The 18564-nt window shown below is 36.5% G+C and overlaps 1 protein-coding gene across 2 annotated transcripts in view; it reads right to left on the reverse strand.

Annotated features, from left to right (window-relative positions):
* Positions 1–6999: 6999 nt before the first annotated feature.
* PURG (purine rich element binding protein G) overlaps positions 7000–18564 on the reverse strand; it is a 34016-nt gene continuing 22451 nt past the window's right edge. For both annotated transcript variants that reach the window (XM_066380289.1, XM_066380288.1), the window contains exon 3: positions 7000–7885. In XM_066380289.1, the coding sequence (XP_066236386.1) occupies positions 7781–7885 (105 nt within the window). In that variant the 3' untranslated portion in view covers positions 7000–7780. The remainder of the gene's footprint in view (positions 7886–18564) is intronic.

Genomic DNA, 18564 nt, shown 5'->3' on the forward strand with positions numbered 1-18564 from the left:
CCACTTCAGTGAGGCCTTTAGGGAGTCCAGGGGAGAGGATATCTTTTCCAAAGTAAAAGACATATTGTTGCATCTTGTATCAGGCAACATAAAAGAAGTTCAGCAGCCTGATTAGTTTTGGGGCTTGGGAGACAATACATTCATCGACAAGAATATCACTCTGGCCCATATTGTGGCACAGATAACTGCAAGTGGTGAGCAGGGCTCAGAAAGGCTCTGGCCGAGGAGCCTCTGCTGTACCCTGCTACATAAGGTGGGGCAGACCCTATAATTTCGGAAGTATCAGTGTTCGGAAACGATGCAGTGGGAAAGATAGAGCTTTTCCCATGTCCCGGTGGGAGATGAACAATGCAGGCCTCTGGGATTCTGGACTCAGACTGTGCCAAGCAGCAGAAGATGAGACACTTTTGAGAAATAGCACTTGAAGTACTGCTGGGCCCTGGTGGAGAGATGATGGTTGTGGACCACGGATGTAAGAATTGCCCATTATTATTTGGATTCTGTTGAGTCTTCTTAGTCATGAAGTTGGATGGACAGAAATGATACATCCAAGGTCAAGCATGAGCAAGACCAGAGGTCATGAGTACACTGCATGAGTGGGTAGCCCAAAGTCCTTCATCTCCCTCAACAGATGCACCAGCATCTATCTCCCATCGCAACCTGGGGACATGTGAAGCTCCCATACAACCTGCTGAAGGAGCAAGAAAAAGCCTAAACTTGGCTTATGGACGAGGTGGCTAGGTTTGAGGATGTAAGCTGAAAAGACAGTAAAGAAGAAAAGCCCAGTGGGCACAGTTGTAAGCAGGGCACTTGGTCATCCACTTTGTATGGAAGAAGTGTCCCAGGGTGAAAATATTTACACATCCTCGGCAGTGCTCATTGGTCTGGCTATCTCGTCAGTGGCCTGGGAAGAAAGGGACTGGAAGGTTGGGACCGAGCAGTATGGGGTAGAGAATGTGGATGGACATTTGGGAGTGGGCACGAACTGTGAAGAATTTTGCTTCACATGTTAATGTCACCGGAACGCACCTACCATGGAAGAGGCATTCAAGCAAGTTGATAAAATGATTCAGCCAATTGACATGATTCAGAATGCCATTAATCACCTCAGAGCTGGTATGATGGGCACAGAAACGGTGGCCATGGTAACAGAGACAGAAGCATCCAGCCAGTTCTTAGTGAAGGAGGTAGATGGAGTAGGCCCTGTGAGTGCCTGTGACTATCACACGACCCAGAAACAGCCAGCTTCATGGAATGCGGAAACAGCCTTCTAGAGGCGCAGCTTCTGTACCAGCCTGAGTCAATACTCCGAAAGCGTGAGACGTCATCTTTCAAGACGCAGTGTATGCATGAAAAGAGGACTTCTCTATAGCGCTGGGCACTCGGTAGGAAGACCACGTGAATCTGGGAATCAAGGGTGTGGATGCAGGAGTGGCCTCACCATCGCTACCAGTGACTCCCTGGGGATGGAGGAGATTGAGACTTCTCTATAGTGCTGGGCACTCGGTAGGAAGACCACATGAGTCTGGGAATCAAGGGTGTGGATGCAGGGGTGGCCTCACCATCGCTACCAGTGACTCCCTGGGGATGGAGGAGATTGAGACTTCTCTATAGTGCTGGGCACTCGGTAGGAAGACCACATGAGTCTGGGAATCAAGGGTGTGGATGCAGGAGTGGCCTCACCATCGCTACCAGTGACTCCCTGGGGGTGGAGGAGATTGAGACTTCTCTATAGTGCTGGGCACTCGGTAGGAAGACCACATGAATCCGGGAATCAAGGGTGTGGATGCAGGAGTGGCCTCACCATCGCTACCAGTGACTCCCTGGGGGATGGAGGAGATTGAGACTTCTCTATTGAGACTCGGTAGGAAGACCACATGAATCCGGGAATCAAGGGTGTGGACGCAGGAGTGGCCTCACCATCGCTACCAGTGACTCCCTGGGGGTGGAGGAGATTGTGCTTCCTGTCCCCACAGCTCTGGGCTGTGCAGGGAGGGTTACAGGTTCTGGTTCCCAAACGGAGGCATATTCTTGCTAAAGGACACAAGCAGGAACTACAAGTTACAGTTGCTGCCTTAGCGGTTCGGCCTCCTCGTGCCGCGGCACCAGCAGGTTAGGAGAGGAATCACGACAGGGGCAGGGATCATTGACCCTCACCAGTAGGAGGAGACAGTGTTGCTGTGAACAATGAGGGCAGGGAGGAAGAAATGCGGGTGGAACCCACACGCCCCCTCACACAGTCTGTGGGTGATTCCATGCCCCGTGGCATCTGCTAATGGAACTGGGCTGCCACCTCCGCCTGAGAAGGGTGTGAGTACGAGAGATGCGACCCCTCAGGAATGGGGGTCTGAGTCACGCCGCCAGGTAAGCCACTGAGTCCTGCCAAGGTGAGGGGCAAGTTAGAAGGGCTGGTGGAGGAGGAAGAGGAGTTCCTGCTGTGGCCCGGAGAGCGAATGCAGGACTAGCGGCTGTGCTTTTTCCTACTAACTTACTTTGCCGAGTTGTTTCCTCAGGAAGAGAGGCCTGTAGGGACCATAGAGGTGCTTCCCCGATCGAGGAGACGTGGATGTGCAGCGCAAACAGAAGCCTGTGGTGGCCATGAAAATGCATCTCTCCGCGCCCCCTTAGTTGACTCTCAGACCAGCCTCTGTGCTCTGAAATCTATCACATTGGCGCTGAGGTGTGCTTCCCCAGGGCCGCTCGTGGCCCATGCCTGACTGTGGCAGGACACTAAGCAGGCCTGTACCTAAGAGGTGCTGGCCACCTCTGAAGGGTTATTTTGGCTTAAGGACTGGCCATAGGCCTGGCTGGAACTTCCTTAGAGCTGTGCTGAGTTTAAGAAGTAACTTCCTTAACTTCCTCCCTAGTTTCTTCTTTCTTCTCCTTCAGAGGGGACCAGTCTGCATTTTCATCTGATGGCTCCTCTGCCAGCTCCTTCTCCATTTTCCCTCCCTGCCATTTCCTCTAATAAATCTCTTGCACACCTAATCCCATCTTGGCATCCGCTCTGGGAGAACCCTGACAGATGGCTTGTATATGTGCCTGTGGGCATCTAGGGCAAATATGCCAATTTTGTAAGCTGTCTAGTCACCTGGTGGCTGCCAGGAGTGCTGAGTTGGGACAGATGCTAGAGCTGTATTCGGTCCTTTGTAAAGAATGTCACGATCTATTGGCAAGGTCCACCATGAGGGCCAGGGAGCGGGGCTTTGACTTTTTTCATTAGTAGCTGTTTCTGAATTGGAATGTTTCCAAAATCTCTATTGAGAAGGGTTATGGTCAGAGAGGTATTGTATTTGAAACTTTGTTAATAATGAATGGTATTTATAATGATAATGAATGATTAATGATAATTATGGTTAATGTTTATAATAATAAGTATTAATAATGATATAATGATGAATAATATATATTGGTAGCGATAATCCTGAATAGTTATTATAAACTGATATATCATTAAGGAGCCTATTCTACTATAAAACAAAATGTAACTTAATTATATTATATAAACAATAATATTTTCACACTGGAAGTGTCACATGGAGTCTAGAAAAAAAAGATTCAAAGTGTAAGGATTTGTTAGTGGTCTCCATCTCTCACTTGGGGTGACTGCTCTGATGAGCTGATGTGATTATTTCTGTTTCCTTAGCAGGTCTGGATTATGGATCCCATCATAATATGATGTTCTCCATTAATATTACTTATTTTCCTTTATCTGACTTTATATTTGTCAAGCAAGATTATGACATTAATTTGATTTTATAAGTAAGTTTTCCTACTAGAAAGAGAATGCGCTGGTCAGTTGATATAGGTATGATAATCTATCTAGCATGTATTTTCTTCCTGTAAAAAAATAATTTTTAAAATGATAAAAATAACACATGCTTATCATTAAATAACTTTAAAAGTATAAAGCAAAATTTAAAGTCCATATATTATGTACATTTCCTCTCCATCCTACTCTGTAGGAGTAACACTTTATTTTCTTGTAAATTAATTTTCTCCAATGAACATCTGATGCTCAAAGTGCTTTCTTCATGACTTTGTCTTGAAAGAATCTCTTATATGTTTATCCAGAATGAACTAACAAATCTGAATATCTAAACACACAAAGCTGAGGGCCAACACTCTCATTCACAGTTCTTTTTATCTTTGTGAACAAGTCCTTCGTTTAGTCTTTTATGAAGGCAAACATTATGCTTTGCAAAAGGTGTAAGCTTTAGCTAACTCTCATACACTGTAAGAGATTAATTTGGGAGATTATGTGTAATGCTCCTCTCATTGCATTTCATGGTTTATTCAGTCTTAAAAACCACCACTCATTTGTTTTTGTGTGAATTGTATTGCTTTATAATTATTTTTTAGAAGATTTTCACTGCCCCAGAGATAAAGTGTGTGTGTGGGTGGGGGAGGTATCAGAAAAGTGACTTTAGTCTTAGTGTGAACTCAGTAGGCACTTACTTCAACATTTTTGAAAATAATGCATGAAGACAATCTGAAATGATGTAAATTGTAGTTTGGCATTTTTTTTTTTTAAAAAGCTAAGTTTAAAATTACTATTGGTGGAGAGGCTGTGGAGAAAAAGAAACCCTCATTCACTGCTGGTGGGAATGCAAATTAGTACAATCATTATGGAAGAAGGTATGGTTGTTCCTCAAAAAATTAAGAATAGAATTACCATATGACCCAGTAATTCCTCTACTGGGTATCTACCCCCAAAACTTGAAAACATTGGTGCATAAAGACACATGCTCTCCCATGTTCATTGCAGCATTATTCACAGTAGACAAGACATGGAAACAACTAAAGTGTCCCTCAACAGAGGATTGGATAAAGAAGATGTGGCACATATATACAATGAAATACTGCTCTGCCATAAGAAATGATGACATATTGCCATTTATGACAACATGGATGGACCTTGAGAACATTATACTGAGCGAAATAAGTAAATCAGGAAAAGCTAAGAACTGTGTGATTTCACACATACGTGGGGTATAACTGAGACTCATGGACATAGATAAAAGTGAAGTGGTTACTGGGGGAGAGGGATGGTGTGAGGGGGATGCGGGCAGTGGGGGGGGAAGGGTGTAAAGAGGGACAAATATAAGGTGATGGAAAATGATTTGACTTTGGGTGATGGGTATACAACATAATCAGCAGTTCAAATGCTATAGAAATATTCATCTGAAACCTATTGATCAATGTCACCTTGTTAAAGTTAATTTTCTAAATAAAATTTAAAAATAAAAAAAGGTTATTATTGGCCATTTTCAAACTCAAAGCAATTCCTGATGAGAAAAAATAGTTCCTAAGATAAGTAAGGGTTAAGTTTTTAATGTACATGAAATTTATTTCAAAAAATGTTCTTCAATGGAAAACTGGATCTTTACACAAAGTGCTTTTATTCAAGGATTTATAGATGAAATCCTTAAAGTTAAAACCTCCAAAAGAAATTATTTTAGAAACAGAAAACACAGCTTATCAAAATATTGTTGATAAAACTATAAAAACAAATATAATTTTATAACTCTAAAAATGACTTAATAACAATTTCACTTAAAGAGGGACTACATACTTTATCTAAATGAACCAACATACAAAGTGTACTCATTTTATTTAAGGCTAATGATTTTAAAAAACAATTTCATACAAATCTCCCTCCCAAAAAGTTGTGAGAAATTTTTCAGTGGGACAAATATTATGATGAATAAGAATATATAAATCTGGTGAGCATAGGGATAAAAATTAGAGATCTTTTCATGTAGATTAAAAAATACATTTTTTTTCCAAAAACAGTTTATTTATTCTCTCACTCTTTCTTAAAATTTGTTAATTTTTCTTTTGATTAAATATCAAAATATTACCACAGAAATACCCTAAGATAGTCCTACTTTCTCTCTCTTTCTGATTAATGAAAACCTGGAATTTTTTGTAACACTTTCATTATTTGCTAGTTTCATAAAATGGAATGTTTGTTGTAAAGGCACTATCAAAAATATACAGTAAAAATATCTGGCATGAAGCTATGATTTAGTAAATAATGTATTTGTTCAAGATAGTCCTAGAGATGCAAACCCAGTTTTCATATTGACTCTATTCTTTAAATTTCATTTTCTAATGTTAGAGGTTAGATACGATTTAATAACTATTTGAGTCAAAATTACTATATCTTACACTCTTTACATAAGAAAGAACCATAGAAGAATGAGAATGACATTTCAATTGTCGGACCCATTGATCGGTTTGATCATCTATTTGAGATCAATGGTTGTTGCTTGAGGAGGTTTAATAGATTTATTCTGATTGTTTCTTTTCTAAATTTAAGGTTACTCCTGGGTTAGACAAAATACCAGGGTCAGAATGAAAATTTGCTCACTGTCTTCACCTTGAATTTATTTCTGGCTGAGGAGAAACAACAGTCTGCAGTCATGAGGGTAGCAGCTTCCTGTGTCCCAGTGTGGAATGATTCTCAGTGCAGACGTGAACCTTAAAATTCACTAAGACCACTGCACGGTTTATGCCATTCTGGCATATGCTATCAGTTTGTCCTGGAAAGTTCCTGTTTTATTTTTTTGTCCTTATTTTCATAGAGGTGGAGTGGAATTTCTATTTTAAATATCAGCATACATGAGTGGCCTTTTGAATTGCAATATAAGTTTTGAAGGCATTCTTGCAAAAGTTATCTCATGGCTCAGCCAGATGATAAAACATTATTAGTAAAGTTCTGAGATAAACAAAATGCACTCCAATAGCACATTTTTGGTCTTCTCAACTTACTCATTTCCAGGTGTGATAGGTCTAGTTTTTATAAATTTGATCTAAACTTTACTTTATAAGCCAGGACAATTGGATTTAGATTGCTAAAGATACCACAAATTTTGTGGCACAAATGAAATAACAAATTAAACCCATGGTACGATGAACTTTCGGTTGCTATGAGGGCCCAGTAGAATCAACCTGTTTTCTGAAAAATAATTAAGAAAACAAAGTAATCACACATATAAACCAGTTTATTAGATTGTCAGTGATACTTTGAGACATAGTCAAGTTATTTTATTTTACTTCATATAAACAGAGGAAGGGAAGAAAGTTTTCAACTTCAAGCTTAGTTCAGCATGTGTGCAGTTAGCATCCACAAAAGCACCATCGGATATGGAAGAATTAGCACCACAGAATTTTAGGACCTAACTGTTAACATGCATCACTGAAAAACTTGGAACATGAAAACGGAAGAAGTACGTGGTATGATCTATCATAAACAACACAAGGCAATTTATGATTTGTTTTCATACAGTAAAATACAATCACCAGATCAATGAAAACCTTTTAAGTACATTACAGGACAAAAACCACATTGTACCCTGTTAACACTAAAGCAGTTACAGATTTAAAAACATGTTTCTTGTGCGAGGCAGTGGACTGAAATGATCCCTCCTCCTCAATTTTCAAATTCAGAGTTATATAGTTACATGATCTCTTAAGAAAGTATTTTCAGATTTATGTCTCTCTACCTCAGTGCTGACAAATGTTTTTTTGAAAACTGAAAGGCTTGATGAGTTAAAAAAACAAAACAATAAAACCTGACAGAGTCAAGAAGCGCTCCAGTGTGGTGGAAGATATTCCACATCAGACCAGTTTGAAAAGGATGTCAGTGGTGTTGACACTTGTCTTCCCTTCCGTGGAGGAATGTCAAGTACAGAAGCCTTGCATTCGCGATGAACTTCGGCTCATTTCTTTCACTCAATGCCTTTATTCTGAAGTGTAACACAAGAGACATTCCTTATTCCTCAACTGTTTTTGTAGTGTCATAGGGCTGTTCCTTATGCTGGCTTTGACAACAGTGAAAAGGGTTGATATTCTCTCTGGATTTAGGGTAATTTGTGAGCTAAAGAAAAAATATTAATTTAAATTTAGCATGTGTGAAATTTTAAAGGGAGTTTCACTATTTTCACAGTACAAGCCCATAATGAATATCATTGAAAACCTTTCTGTTAGAAAACATGTAACAAACCCTCAATTGTAAGTTGTGTCTAGGCCAATTTTGGCCTATCAGAAGATTACTGTATAAGAAATGTGCAATAAGAATAGATTTACAGGTATATTCAATCTCAATGCACTGATGTCAAGGAAAATATATTCGTGGTCACCAAGAGAAGAATATACCTTGAAGCATCTATGCAGACACATGAGTCAATCATGTGTCTGCCCAAATTCTAATTCTGGAATAGTGATAACAGGGTCATTTAGGAAAAAATACTCAATTACAGTACGGCAGCAATTGTATGTTGTATATACTTAACAGCAAAACATTTTTGAAAATAGATTCAGTACTATACGGTAAGTTTACAATTCACCATTTCTATACTCGTAATACATGCATTTATTTGTTTTCCCAGTTTTAAAAATCCCACTAGGACCAATATCTTTCAGAACAACAATCTAACATTAAACAAAACCTTCTAAGGAAAATATTTAGCATCACAGAAATTTGAGAAAAGTCTGTTACTCAGCATCACAAAATACTCAATAGATCTACATTTAAGATTGTTCATGCCTTGACATTAACACACCTTTGGGTTAATATATTTTATTTTTAAAAGAAACAAACCAACCAAAGATTGGCATGGAATTTATCTTTAGTCTATCCTTGGTGAGAGAAAACTGTCCTCTAATAAACTTGATTCCTTTCCACTTAAAACATTTTTTAAAAACTAGTGATAGAAAAAAATGGTCACTACACAGAAAAAAAGATAAGTAAAATTATAGACAAATGTGTTTTTTTCTTTTCTTAAATGAACTGCTCCAAACAAAATGAAAGCACAGTTTGTTCCCTTTGAAATATTCTGCTGTTGAAAAACATTCTTGGATAAAAGCCAGCCTATCCTTATGAATGTCAGAAAGATGTAAGGTTTGACTTGGGAAAAATATTTAACATAAAAAAATGATCTATTGCTTCTTCTATTGAATCATATTCATTGTATAAATCAAGCAGTGATTTTCTGAAAAAGAAACAGCACACCCATGTTACTAATTACAATTTGATAATTCACCAGGCATGGCTGACTTGAGCATAGAAGAAATGAAACTGATATCTTGGCCCTGGCCCGTTGGTTCAGCAGAAGAGCGTTGGCCTGGTGTGTGGAAGTCCGGGGTTCGATTCCCAGCCAAGGCTCACAGGAGAAGGCCCCCATCTGCTCCTCCACCCTTCCCCCTCTCCTTTCTTTCTGTCTCGCTCTTCCCCTCCCGCAGCCAAAGCAACATTGGAGTAAAGTTGGCCCGGGCGCTGAGGATGGCTCCATGGCCTCTTCCTCAGGCGCTAGAATGGCTCCAACTGCAGTGGAGCAATGCCCCAGATGGTCAGAGCATCTCCCCCTGGTGGGCATGCCGGGTGGATCCCGGTTGGACGCATGTGGGAGTTTGTCTGTCTGCTGCCCCCCACTTCTCACTTAAAAAAAAGAACTGATTTCTTAATGTTTTAGAATTACATTAAAAAACAAACTCAACTAAAACAAAATTGAGTTGTGACAGGCGGCTTACTGGTTTTGATTACTGGTTTTATATTGGACCAACATTTTAATAAAAGATAGTACCAATTAAAAATAAGATTAAAAAAATAAAAGCTGTCTAAAATTGTTCAGTGAAAAAGCTGGAAAATTTTACATTTTTAACCTCAAATGATTGTAGACTTAGACTAACAGTTTTGCCACTATCGCGTAACTTTTGTTACTCTTGAGTTTTATTTCTGTATTGTTCATTGGTTATATAATAACAATTTTCTGTTAAGTTAAAATAGTTTGAATTATTACATGATATGAGAAGCTTTACAAAAACACATAAGTAGGATAAATTTATAAAAGGATAAAGAATATTTTATGAGATTTTAGATAAATTATATACAGATAGATAACTAGTTCAAGGTAATAAAGTGCCTTCATTTCCACATAATTGATTTTTCACTAAAATATTTTAAGGCTTTATAACATCAGAAGTTTGGTAATATACGGGCTATGTTATTATTAGCATCTTTTATAGTACAAATTTTATTTAATCTTTTAATCCATATTAGGTGACTTTTAATAACTAGGAGCTTAGAAAGATAAAATTTGAATTGTGAATTCTGAGTTCATTTTGTAAGGAATGAAAAAGATGTATAATTTCTAAATGCTGTGATTTGTACAGAAGACTCTCATGTTGCTTCTGAACATTCTAGTTCATGTTGCAATATATAGCAGTCAACGCCCCTCAAAAATTTAACAGACTATTTAATCCCATGGCAAACAGAGCCATCATTTCATTCATTCACATATTCTGTTATCTTTACATTGAAAATAATTGTGCAGCCTTAAATGAAAAAAGGCCACAAAAAATCCATCTAAGATCAAGTCTTCAAATACAAGCTCAATATTTTTTTATTGCAACAGCTTATTTATAATCTGTATCGATGCCAACACCTAATGTTAAAGCATTGATATTTGTTTTCATTTTGCTTCTACCATCCATGAGTGGGTCACAGTAGACTACCAGTAATCTCATAGAAGTATGTATAATAGCCATATTATCATACAGAATTCTCTTGTTCTCATCATCTCTCTTTGGAGGATATAAAGGTATTTAATAACAGCTGTGTACTTAGTTGTTTTGGCAGCATCAGATTTTTAGATAAATTATAGCTATATGGACATCAACTTACTTGATTGGTATAACCAATAAAAACTAATTAAAATATTTGAATGTTATTTTTTAGGAATTTAGTTATTTTTGTCATAAAATTACTAAATTGAAGTATAAGATTAAATGGCCATGATACCTAAAGTGCTTTTCTAATTACCACTGGATTAACTTAAAATGTTCCTTAAATTAAAGGTTTCGGAGGTTAGAATGAAGGAAGAAAGCTAAAACCCATTGCAAAGAATGGTTTAAAGTAAATGATCCTCATATTTAGAAGAACAAGAATTACCAGTAGGAAGAAAGTACTAGTCTTAAAAATGGGTTTGGTTTTGAATTTAAAGCCTAGGAAGAGTAATTCCTGGGAATTAAAAAAATATTTTAGTGGCATAAACTTTTAAAATTGCACATTCCTTTACCAAAGTACCATGAGTTACCAGAATTTTTTGTTAAATGCACACAATGCTACTTTTCAAAATCTCAGTAAATGTAAAGTTTTACCTTTTTCATAATAGTATAGTACAGTTTTACAAACTTGGCACAAATATAACCAGGATGATGAATTTTAACTTCCTAAATACAATATAGTATATTTTTAAAACTATTACTGTTAGAACCTTTGTCATCATTCAAATCCAGGCCTAGCCAAAGCATTCTCATAAAATCTGAAAACATCATGAGAGTTTATTTAGGTAAGTTTTAATAATACTTTGTCATGCAATGCACAGACATATGCTTTTTAAAAAAACATTGGTTTAGTTATCCTGTTTTAATCTGACTGCATATTTTACTTACTCTCTTTAATCACTGAAGCTGCAATACATGTAATAACTGAGTTTTGAGAACAGTATTAAACACTGAGGTTTCTAGCCTTAATTGATCATTCCTATTAAGCATAAACAAAACTGTTTGATTCATGGGCTATTAATTTTTATGCTTCTATCTCTTCATTCTAAATAGAAATGCTAAATGGAAATGTATAAAAATGATATAAGAACAAAAAGACATCAGAGACCAAAGCAACACTACATAGAACAAATAGAATAATAAGTAAGTGTGTGAAAGCTCTCAATATTAATAAGTTTGTTAAGTCAGGGGAAAACAATAAAAATTATGATCTCCTTACTAAGTAATAATCATATTAATATATATTTAAAAAGTAAGTAGCATGCATTACAAGGTTAAATTTTAAATATTTTTGTGGTTTGAGTGTGATGAAGTTAAACTAGAAATGTGTCTCATTATAAATTGAAACCCCCCTACCCCCAAATCATATTGTTTAGAGGAAAGAAAGAATATTAGATCATGATTCATGATTCTCAATGACTGGTCATCAGTCTTCTATTATGTTGCAGGCTAAAAATTGTGGTATACTACGTCATTTAGTTAGGGTGATAATGCTATATAGTAAAACATAAAAGTGCTAATGTTAAAATTAGGATGAGTTCGTCACCCTGGAACAGTAAATGACTATCCGGAGAGAATCTCACCCTTTTCCTATGGTTTGAAAATCTCAATCTTGTATGTAAAGAATGATTCTATAAAAGCATATAAAAACATCCAATTCTATAAATTCTTCATCTTTGGAGATGAAGAATTGGGTATATATTGTTATCCTAGTCTTCTGAGAGAATTAACAAGCTTTAAACACATAAGTAAAATCAGAAGGGACCAGGCATGATAAATCATTGATAACTTCCCCAAATCCAGCACACTGAAAGGTGACTCGCAGAAAGGTTAGATATTCATTTTATATAATTTACCAAACCTCTTTATATTTTCTAAGTATTAAAATATAATCCCTTATTGGTAAGCAATAGTCTCGAGTAAGGGCAACTTCTAAAAATTGTTAGAGAAATACTTCAAATAAACATCGAAATGCAGATTCTTAATAGAAGCTATAGACATGTGGAAACTACACTGTATATGATATTCCAACCTGATTTAGCTCATGTAATACCCAAAACAATATGATTCCGCAATTGCTCTTGCTAATACACAGATATTTTCTTGACTTTGCAAAAGGTAGATGATTGCATTTACTAATTTAGCTTTTCCCTGGTAGCAGTCCTACAGTATGACATAAATACTGAACATACTAATGAGAACCATTCCTACAATGTAATTTAATCATGTTTTCTATTATTCAGCTCTTATATAGCATTTTCCATTTCCAAAATGCCCTGAAATTAATTATAATAGTTACATCTCATTGTATTGCTACGAGGAAGGCAAAATTAATAAATTGCTTGTACAGTTTGGAGCTACACAGGGTTTTAAAAGATCTTACTTATCTACTCCGCTCTGCAGGCAGTTATATAGCATTGCCCTATCTGTATCACATGTCCCTGGGGGGCAAAGACTAGATCTTGTTATCTGCTGTATCTACAGACCCAGCAGAGTGCTTAGCTTAGCTCATGTTGTGTGCAAAGGAAGTATCTGTTGATTTAATGAATGAGAAATGGGATTGAGGAAAGACAACAAAGAACTTCAACATACTGTCGCTTACCACCCTTCCAAACTGAAAAGCTATGTTTGCCTACTCTTCCTTCTCTACTACAATAGGGTAGGTAATCTTTTTTTTTTTAGTGGGGTGACATTAATCAACCAGGGTACATATGTTCAGAGAAAACATCTCCAGCTTATTTTGACATTTGATTATGTTGTATACCCATCACCCAAAGTCATATAGTCTTCCGTCACCTTCTATCTGGTTTTCTTTGTGCCCCTCCTCTCTCCCCATCTTACTGAGCAGGGTAGTATTACTGATTCTGAAACCATGATGGCAAAGTCCTTATGGTGTGGGTCCTCCAGAGTACCATGCCATAACTGACCGTTCCTACCACTACTTCAAAAATTGGGAAGTGCTCATCTTTTCTTTTGCTCAGTATGTAAAAGTTATGCTTCTGCATATGATAGGCTATTCTTTTCTTAAGCTAAACCCAGGCATAAAGAATCAAAGAAATAATTCTCACGGCTTCAGTCATTAGCACGAGTATGAAAAATATCAGAAGGAAACAAAAAGGCAGTTACATATATACAGCAAAAGCAACTGGAATTATTTGTTCTTAATTTTTTTTTTTTTTTTGAAATTAGTGCAGAAAACATAGGATCCTTGTGAAGACAGCGGTTTTAGTGAATTAGGCGAATGCTGACGTTAAACTAGATCATGTCAAAGTCTCTTTGAGTTCCAAAATCCTATACTGTGCTAAATGGTTCCTCCTCTGAGGAGATGGCAATCTGTACATTATTCAAAGTATATTTTACTTTTAAGAATAAAAGGATAGGTTAAACTCAAAGTTTGACATTTTGGAACTTTTGAACAGTTGTTCACAGTTGTAAATATTAAAAATTCTCTTTAAACCACCATTAATCTTTCTTTTGCAACAATACCATGTTAAAGCCTTTTAAATCCTGAATACATCTACTTAAATTATGTCAATATAATGTGGATATTATAATACTTTATATTGTCAGCAAAATTAGTAGCTCGGGGTTTGCCTTTACACCTACTCCTTTGCATGAACGTGAGCCCTAAAGAACAGGCCTTACATTCAAGACCTCATTTCTAATTTCAAAGAGAGGAAGGTAACATTATTTCTCGTAAAACTTGGAGTTCTGGTTTTAAACACATCAATGCAAAAACAAATGGTTCTGTTATTAAGTTTGAATCTCTAATTTAAACTGCTATACATGTTAATAAAAACAGAATCATTAACTAGGACATTTTGACTGAGAAGCAACAAAAACATTATTAAATCCAAACTAGAAAGCAAAAATCTAATTTTTATTAGCCAGAACCATAAGGACATAGGAGGAAAGATGATTTACTATCAACTTTAATTTCTGGTAAGCTAGGACTTTCCTTGAAGCAGTGTGTACTCACTGGAAATCAAGCTTATACCTTTCCTACATTAAATTGATACCATTACTCATGCTCAGATGGGAACAAGGGCCGTAGTCTCATTTTCCCACGTGGCAACACACATGATTGGAAGTTAATTAAAATTAATTACTACAACTGAATGATGTTAAATGCTCAAAAGTAGTTAATCATCTTTATAGTTTTGAACATATATCCTTGCAGCTTACTTAGTATGATGGCACTGGAAGTCCTCCTTTGGGCTAAATTATACGAATGAGGTTCTCTTGGTTAATTCAAGTGCAACTGTCTTTTTGTAAGAAATAAGACTTAGGATAAATTCTACACTAAAGCAGGTCATCGGAAGGGATTTTTCAATGCAGTATGTTTTGAATTATCAGAATGAAATATGAACATGGTAAAATAATTTAGGAACTTGGAAAAGATAAGAATTAGAGGGAAGGAGGAAAGTATGTGTTTTAGTGGAGGGCAGAAAGGCAAAAAAAATGAGAAAATAAGTGAATGAGATGGATTCAGAGGATGGGAATCATCTGAAACTTTGTTAATATTCTTTTAGTCACCTGGCAAAATTTATTTCATGTGAGTACCTTTTTCCATAGAACTGATATAAGCATTGCAGTGCCATATGGTTATTCTTTTCCTGGCTGAATAGTTGTATAAACATCGAAATGACACACTAACTTTCCATAAAGTTAAGAGAGTGCCTATTGTGTGACCTTTGATGTAGGATGTAGTGTTCTGGGATCTCTCTGTGGTTTGGATGGACAAGCCACAGGCCAGCTCAGTCCTCTCTTTATTTAGTTATATCAAAATTCAGACTCCTTTCTGGTAAGAATAGAATTCTCTTGAAAAAAACAAACCAAAACCGCACAGAGTAAAAATTCACCCTTTAGATTTATTGGTGCACAATTTACATGGCCCACTAGAATTACAGCATAATCTTCACTTAAACTTGTTGCCAGTCCCCGGAACCTCAATGAATGTTTGCTTAAAATTGCAAAATTTAGGTAAAGTCAACTAGAACTTTCAGAAGAGCAAAAAATACAATCTGGATGTTACTTTCATTGTTATCTACTCTCTTTTCATTTATATAAATCATGGATCCAAGTGAATGTCTAATAATAAAACCGAGTTTATAAGGTCAGTGTTATATTATTTTAAGAGTGCATAAAACCTACTGAGATATCATCATGTTAACAATGAAAGTATTCCTTGCAGCATGTTCTGATAATAGAGATACCATACCAAGTATCTCCTCCTTAAATTACTTTTCACATTTACTTTCAAAGGTCAAAACAGAATTAAAAGTGAAGACACAATAACAGTTCTGTGGCCATTGCTAATGCAGAAGTATACTTGCCCAGTATCCGTTTTTAATAAAATAGTCTAGTCTCCCAAAAGAGCAGCTCTTGATGCATATAACATTAGTGAAAGTGGGAGAATTGTTTGAATGTTAGGAGTACTGTCATTTAATGTTAATATTTGAGGTTATTTTGTTCCCTCCATTATCAGGTCAGGTTTGCTGCCAAAATTTTAACAGTATTATGTGTCAGTTAAGTTACTCAGTGAGGATCTGCTCATTTATTGCCTGTTTTAAAAAAGTATTCATCAGCAATAAAAAAGGAACTATCTACTGATAAACTGAACAGCACGGATGATCTTACAACTATTAGGCTGAGTGGAAAAAGCAAAATATAAAAAATACATGTCATTTTATATGACATTCCAGAATAGACAAAACCAACTAGCTTGTGGCCACAGAAATCAGATCAGTGATTGCTTTGGGAAGTGAAAATGGGGGGGGAGGGGCAGTGGGGATGTTGACTAGAAAGGGGGTCATGGAAATTTTCTGGGGTGAGAAAAATGTTCTGTGTTGATATTCATCAAAACTGACTGGGAGGTATATTAAAATCTGAGTATTTCACTTTATGTAAATTATATCTTAATAAAAATGTGAAGAACAAAAACAATATTCTTGCTGAAGTATCAGAGGCTCAATGACATTTTTCTTTTTTGCATTTCAAAATTTCTTTCTGCACTCTGTCCCTTAGAGAGCAACCTATCCAAGAATGAAGACCATGAGCAACAGTGTACACAGGACATGGAATTGACATCAGGGCATGGAGCCAAAGCAAGTTTTTTGTTACTGAAGAAAAAAGAAGACACATTCTTTTATGGACCGTACCAAATGTATCAGTTCTAAGAAGGGATATAAAAGATCTTATGTTTAAAAAGAACTTTAGGAAAGAAAAGGTTATCCAAGTCAGATTTGTCATTGTGAAAATACTAGTTTATAAAAGCCATAAAAATCAATAAAAACTGAGTTCAAATGTTACTTAAAAAGTGGTCATGGCAATATGGCCGTCATTCTTGTTTTGGTTGTCCAAGGATGAGGAGATACTGGTGGAGTAGGGAAGGAGGCTGATTAATTTAAAACATTGTGGTGGGATGAAAACAAGATTTTACCTTATGCCACTTGTTGTATAATCAAATATATACACAGTGTATCACATCGCCTTTAAAAACCATTTTGAATGCCAACGATTGAGGCCTAATTTATGATTGCCTCACCATTTCAAATCTAAGGGGCCATGTGTTCATAATCTTTCAAGAGGTTACCTGCAGAGTCAAAATAGCTCGTAAGTCCCCCATTTCCTACCGAAATAACCTTATAATACTATCTGACAATTTTAGGAACAAATAAGTAAAAATAATTCCACCGGTTCTGAGAAGAAAATAGTAATATCCTGAATGGAACTTACCTACAAGTAATGACAACAAGTATTCATGAGCAAAATTAAAAACTGTAATCAAAAGTCAGATAATTATTTCTCCAATTTCTTTTTGTTAGTCTAATTAAAACCCACCAAAGGTTTCTACTGTCGTAAATCCACATTTCCTTTAAAAACACCATTTAAAATATTTATATATAATTTTATTATTAATCATCATTTCCACTTGAGAGTAGAGAGAGAAAAAAAAAAGTAAGCCATTTCCCTAGCACAATGCCTGATCCATGGGAGGAAACTCAGTATTTGTTGAATGAATGAATGAATGCTTTCATTTCCCTGAAACTGCCATTTCCTACCTCGCATACTAGCTTCTTGCCGCACATGAGAAATTCAGTATGACTGAAAAGGAAAAGCACAGGTTCATCCTTAATTAGTAAAAACAGCATTGCTCTGAAACCCTTCGGCCACATGTCATCACTGCCGCCACTGCTGTGGTGACACGATAATCACATAAACATAAATCGACACAATTGTAAAACAAGAGTAAGTTGATACAAGATAACCAATATTTCTAGCTATAACTTTTTCCTTTTAAAAAATTCAATGACATTAAAGGACATCGTCTGCTTCTCCAGAATGAACAATAAAAACATAGGCAATTAACAGAATGGATAGCCGTGTGATGTTTCATGTACACATATCCGAGAGAGTGAAAGGTTTCAAGGTTTTAAGTTCCGAAGGAAAGCAGAATACCAAGTGGTAGAAAGTAGGAAAAACATAGTTCAAGATGATATGAGATGAGGAGAAGCTTAGTATCAAGACGATGGTCTACAGCCGCCTCTGTGATAGCTAGCGCCTAGGGCCTGAATTATAACGGCTCCTTTCCTCTCCTGAAACCCACTCCCCAAAAGCTAGCTTTTCAGGGTCAAAATGAACTACAAACATACTTTTGCGATAACGCTTTCAGCTTTAAAATAAGCAGGTGAGAAAACTCTTCTAGCTGAGAGCAGAAAATGAATATTTCAAATGAATCTCACATACCGTCTCCCATTGATTTTGAAGCCCCGTAACAGACATTGGGTGTTGGAAGGACCACTTATAAGATCTAGTTCAAGCTCTGAAATGAGGAGTTAAATGATTTTGAACAAGATACGTGACATTTTAAATATTTTCCTATGTTATAAAATGAGGGTGTTACATTACTCTAAAAACTCCTACAGGCAACAACAAAATCAACGTTGATGGTAGATTTAAACAAGATCTCAAGTTGTCAAGGTACTATAG

Source organism: Saccopteryx leptura, chromosome 4 (genome assembly GCF_036850995.1).
Source record: "Saccopteryx leptura isolate mSacLep1 chromosome 4, mSacLep1_pri_phased_curated, whole genome shotgun sequence".
In the NCBI taxonomy this organism is placed as follows: Eukaryota; Metazoa; Chordata; class Mammalia; order Chiroptera; family Emballonuridae; genus Saccopteryx; species Saccopteryx leptura.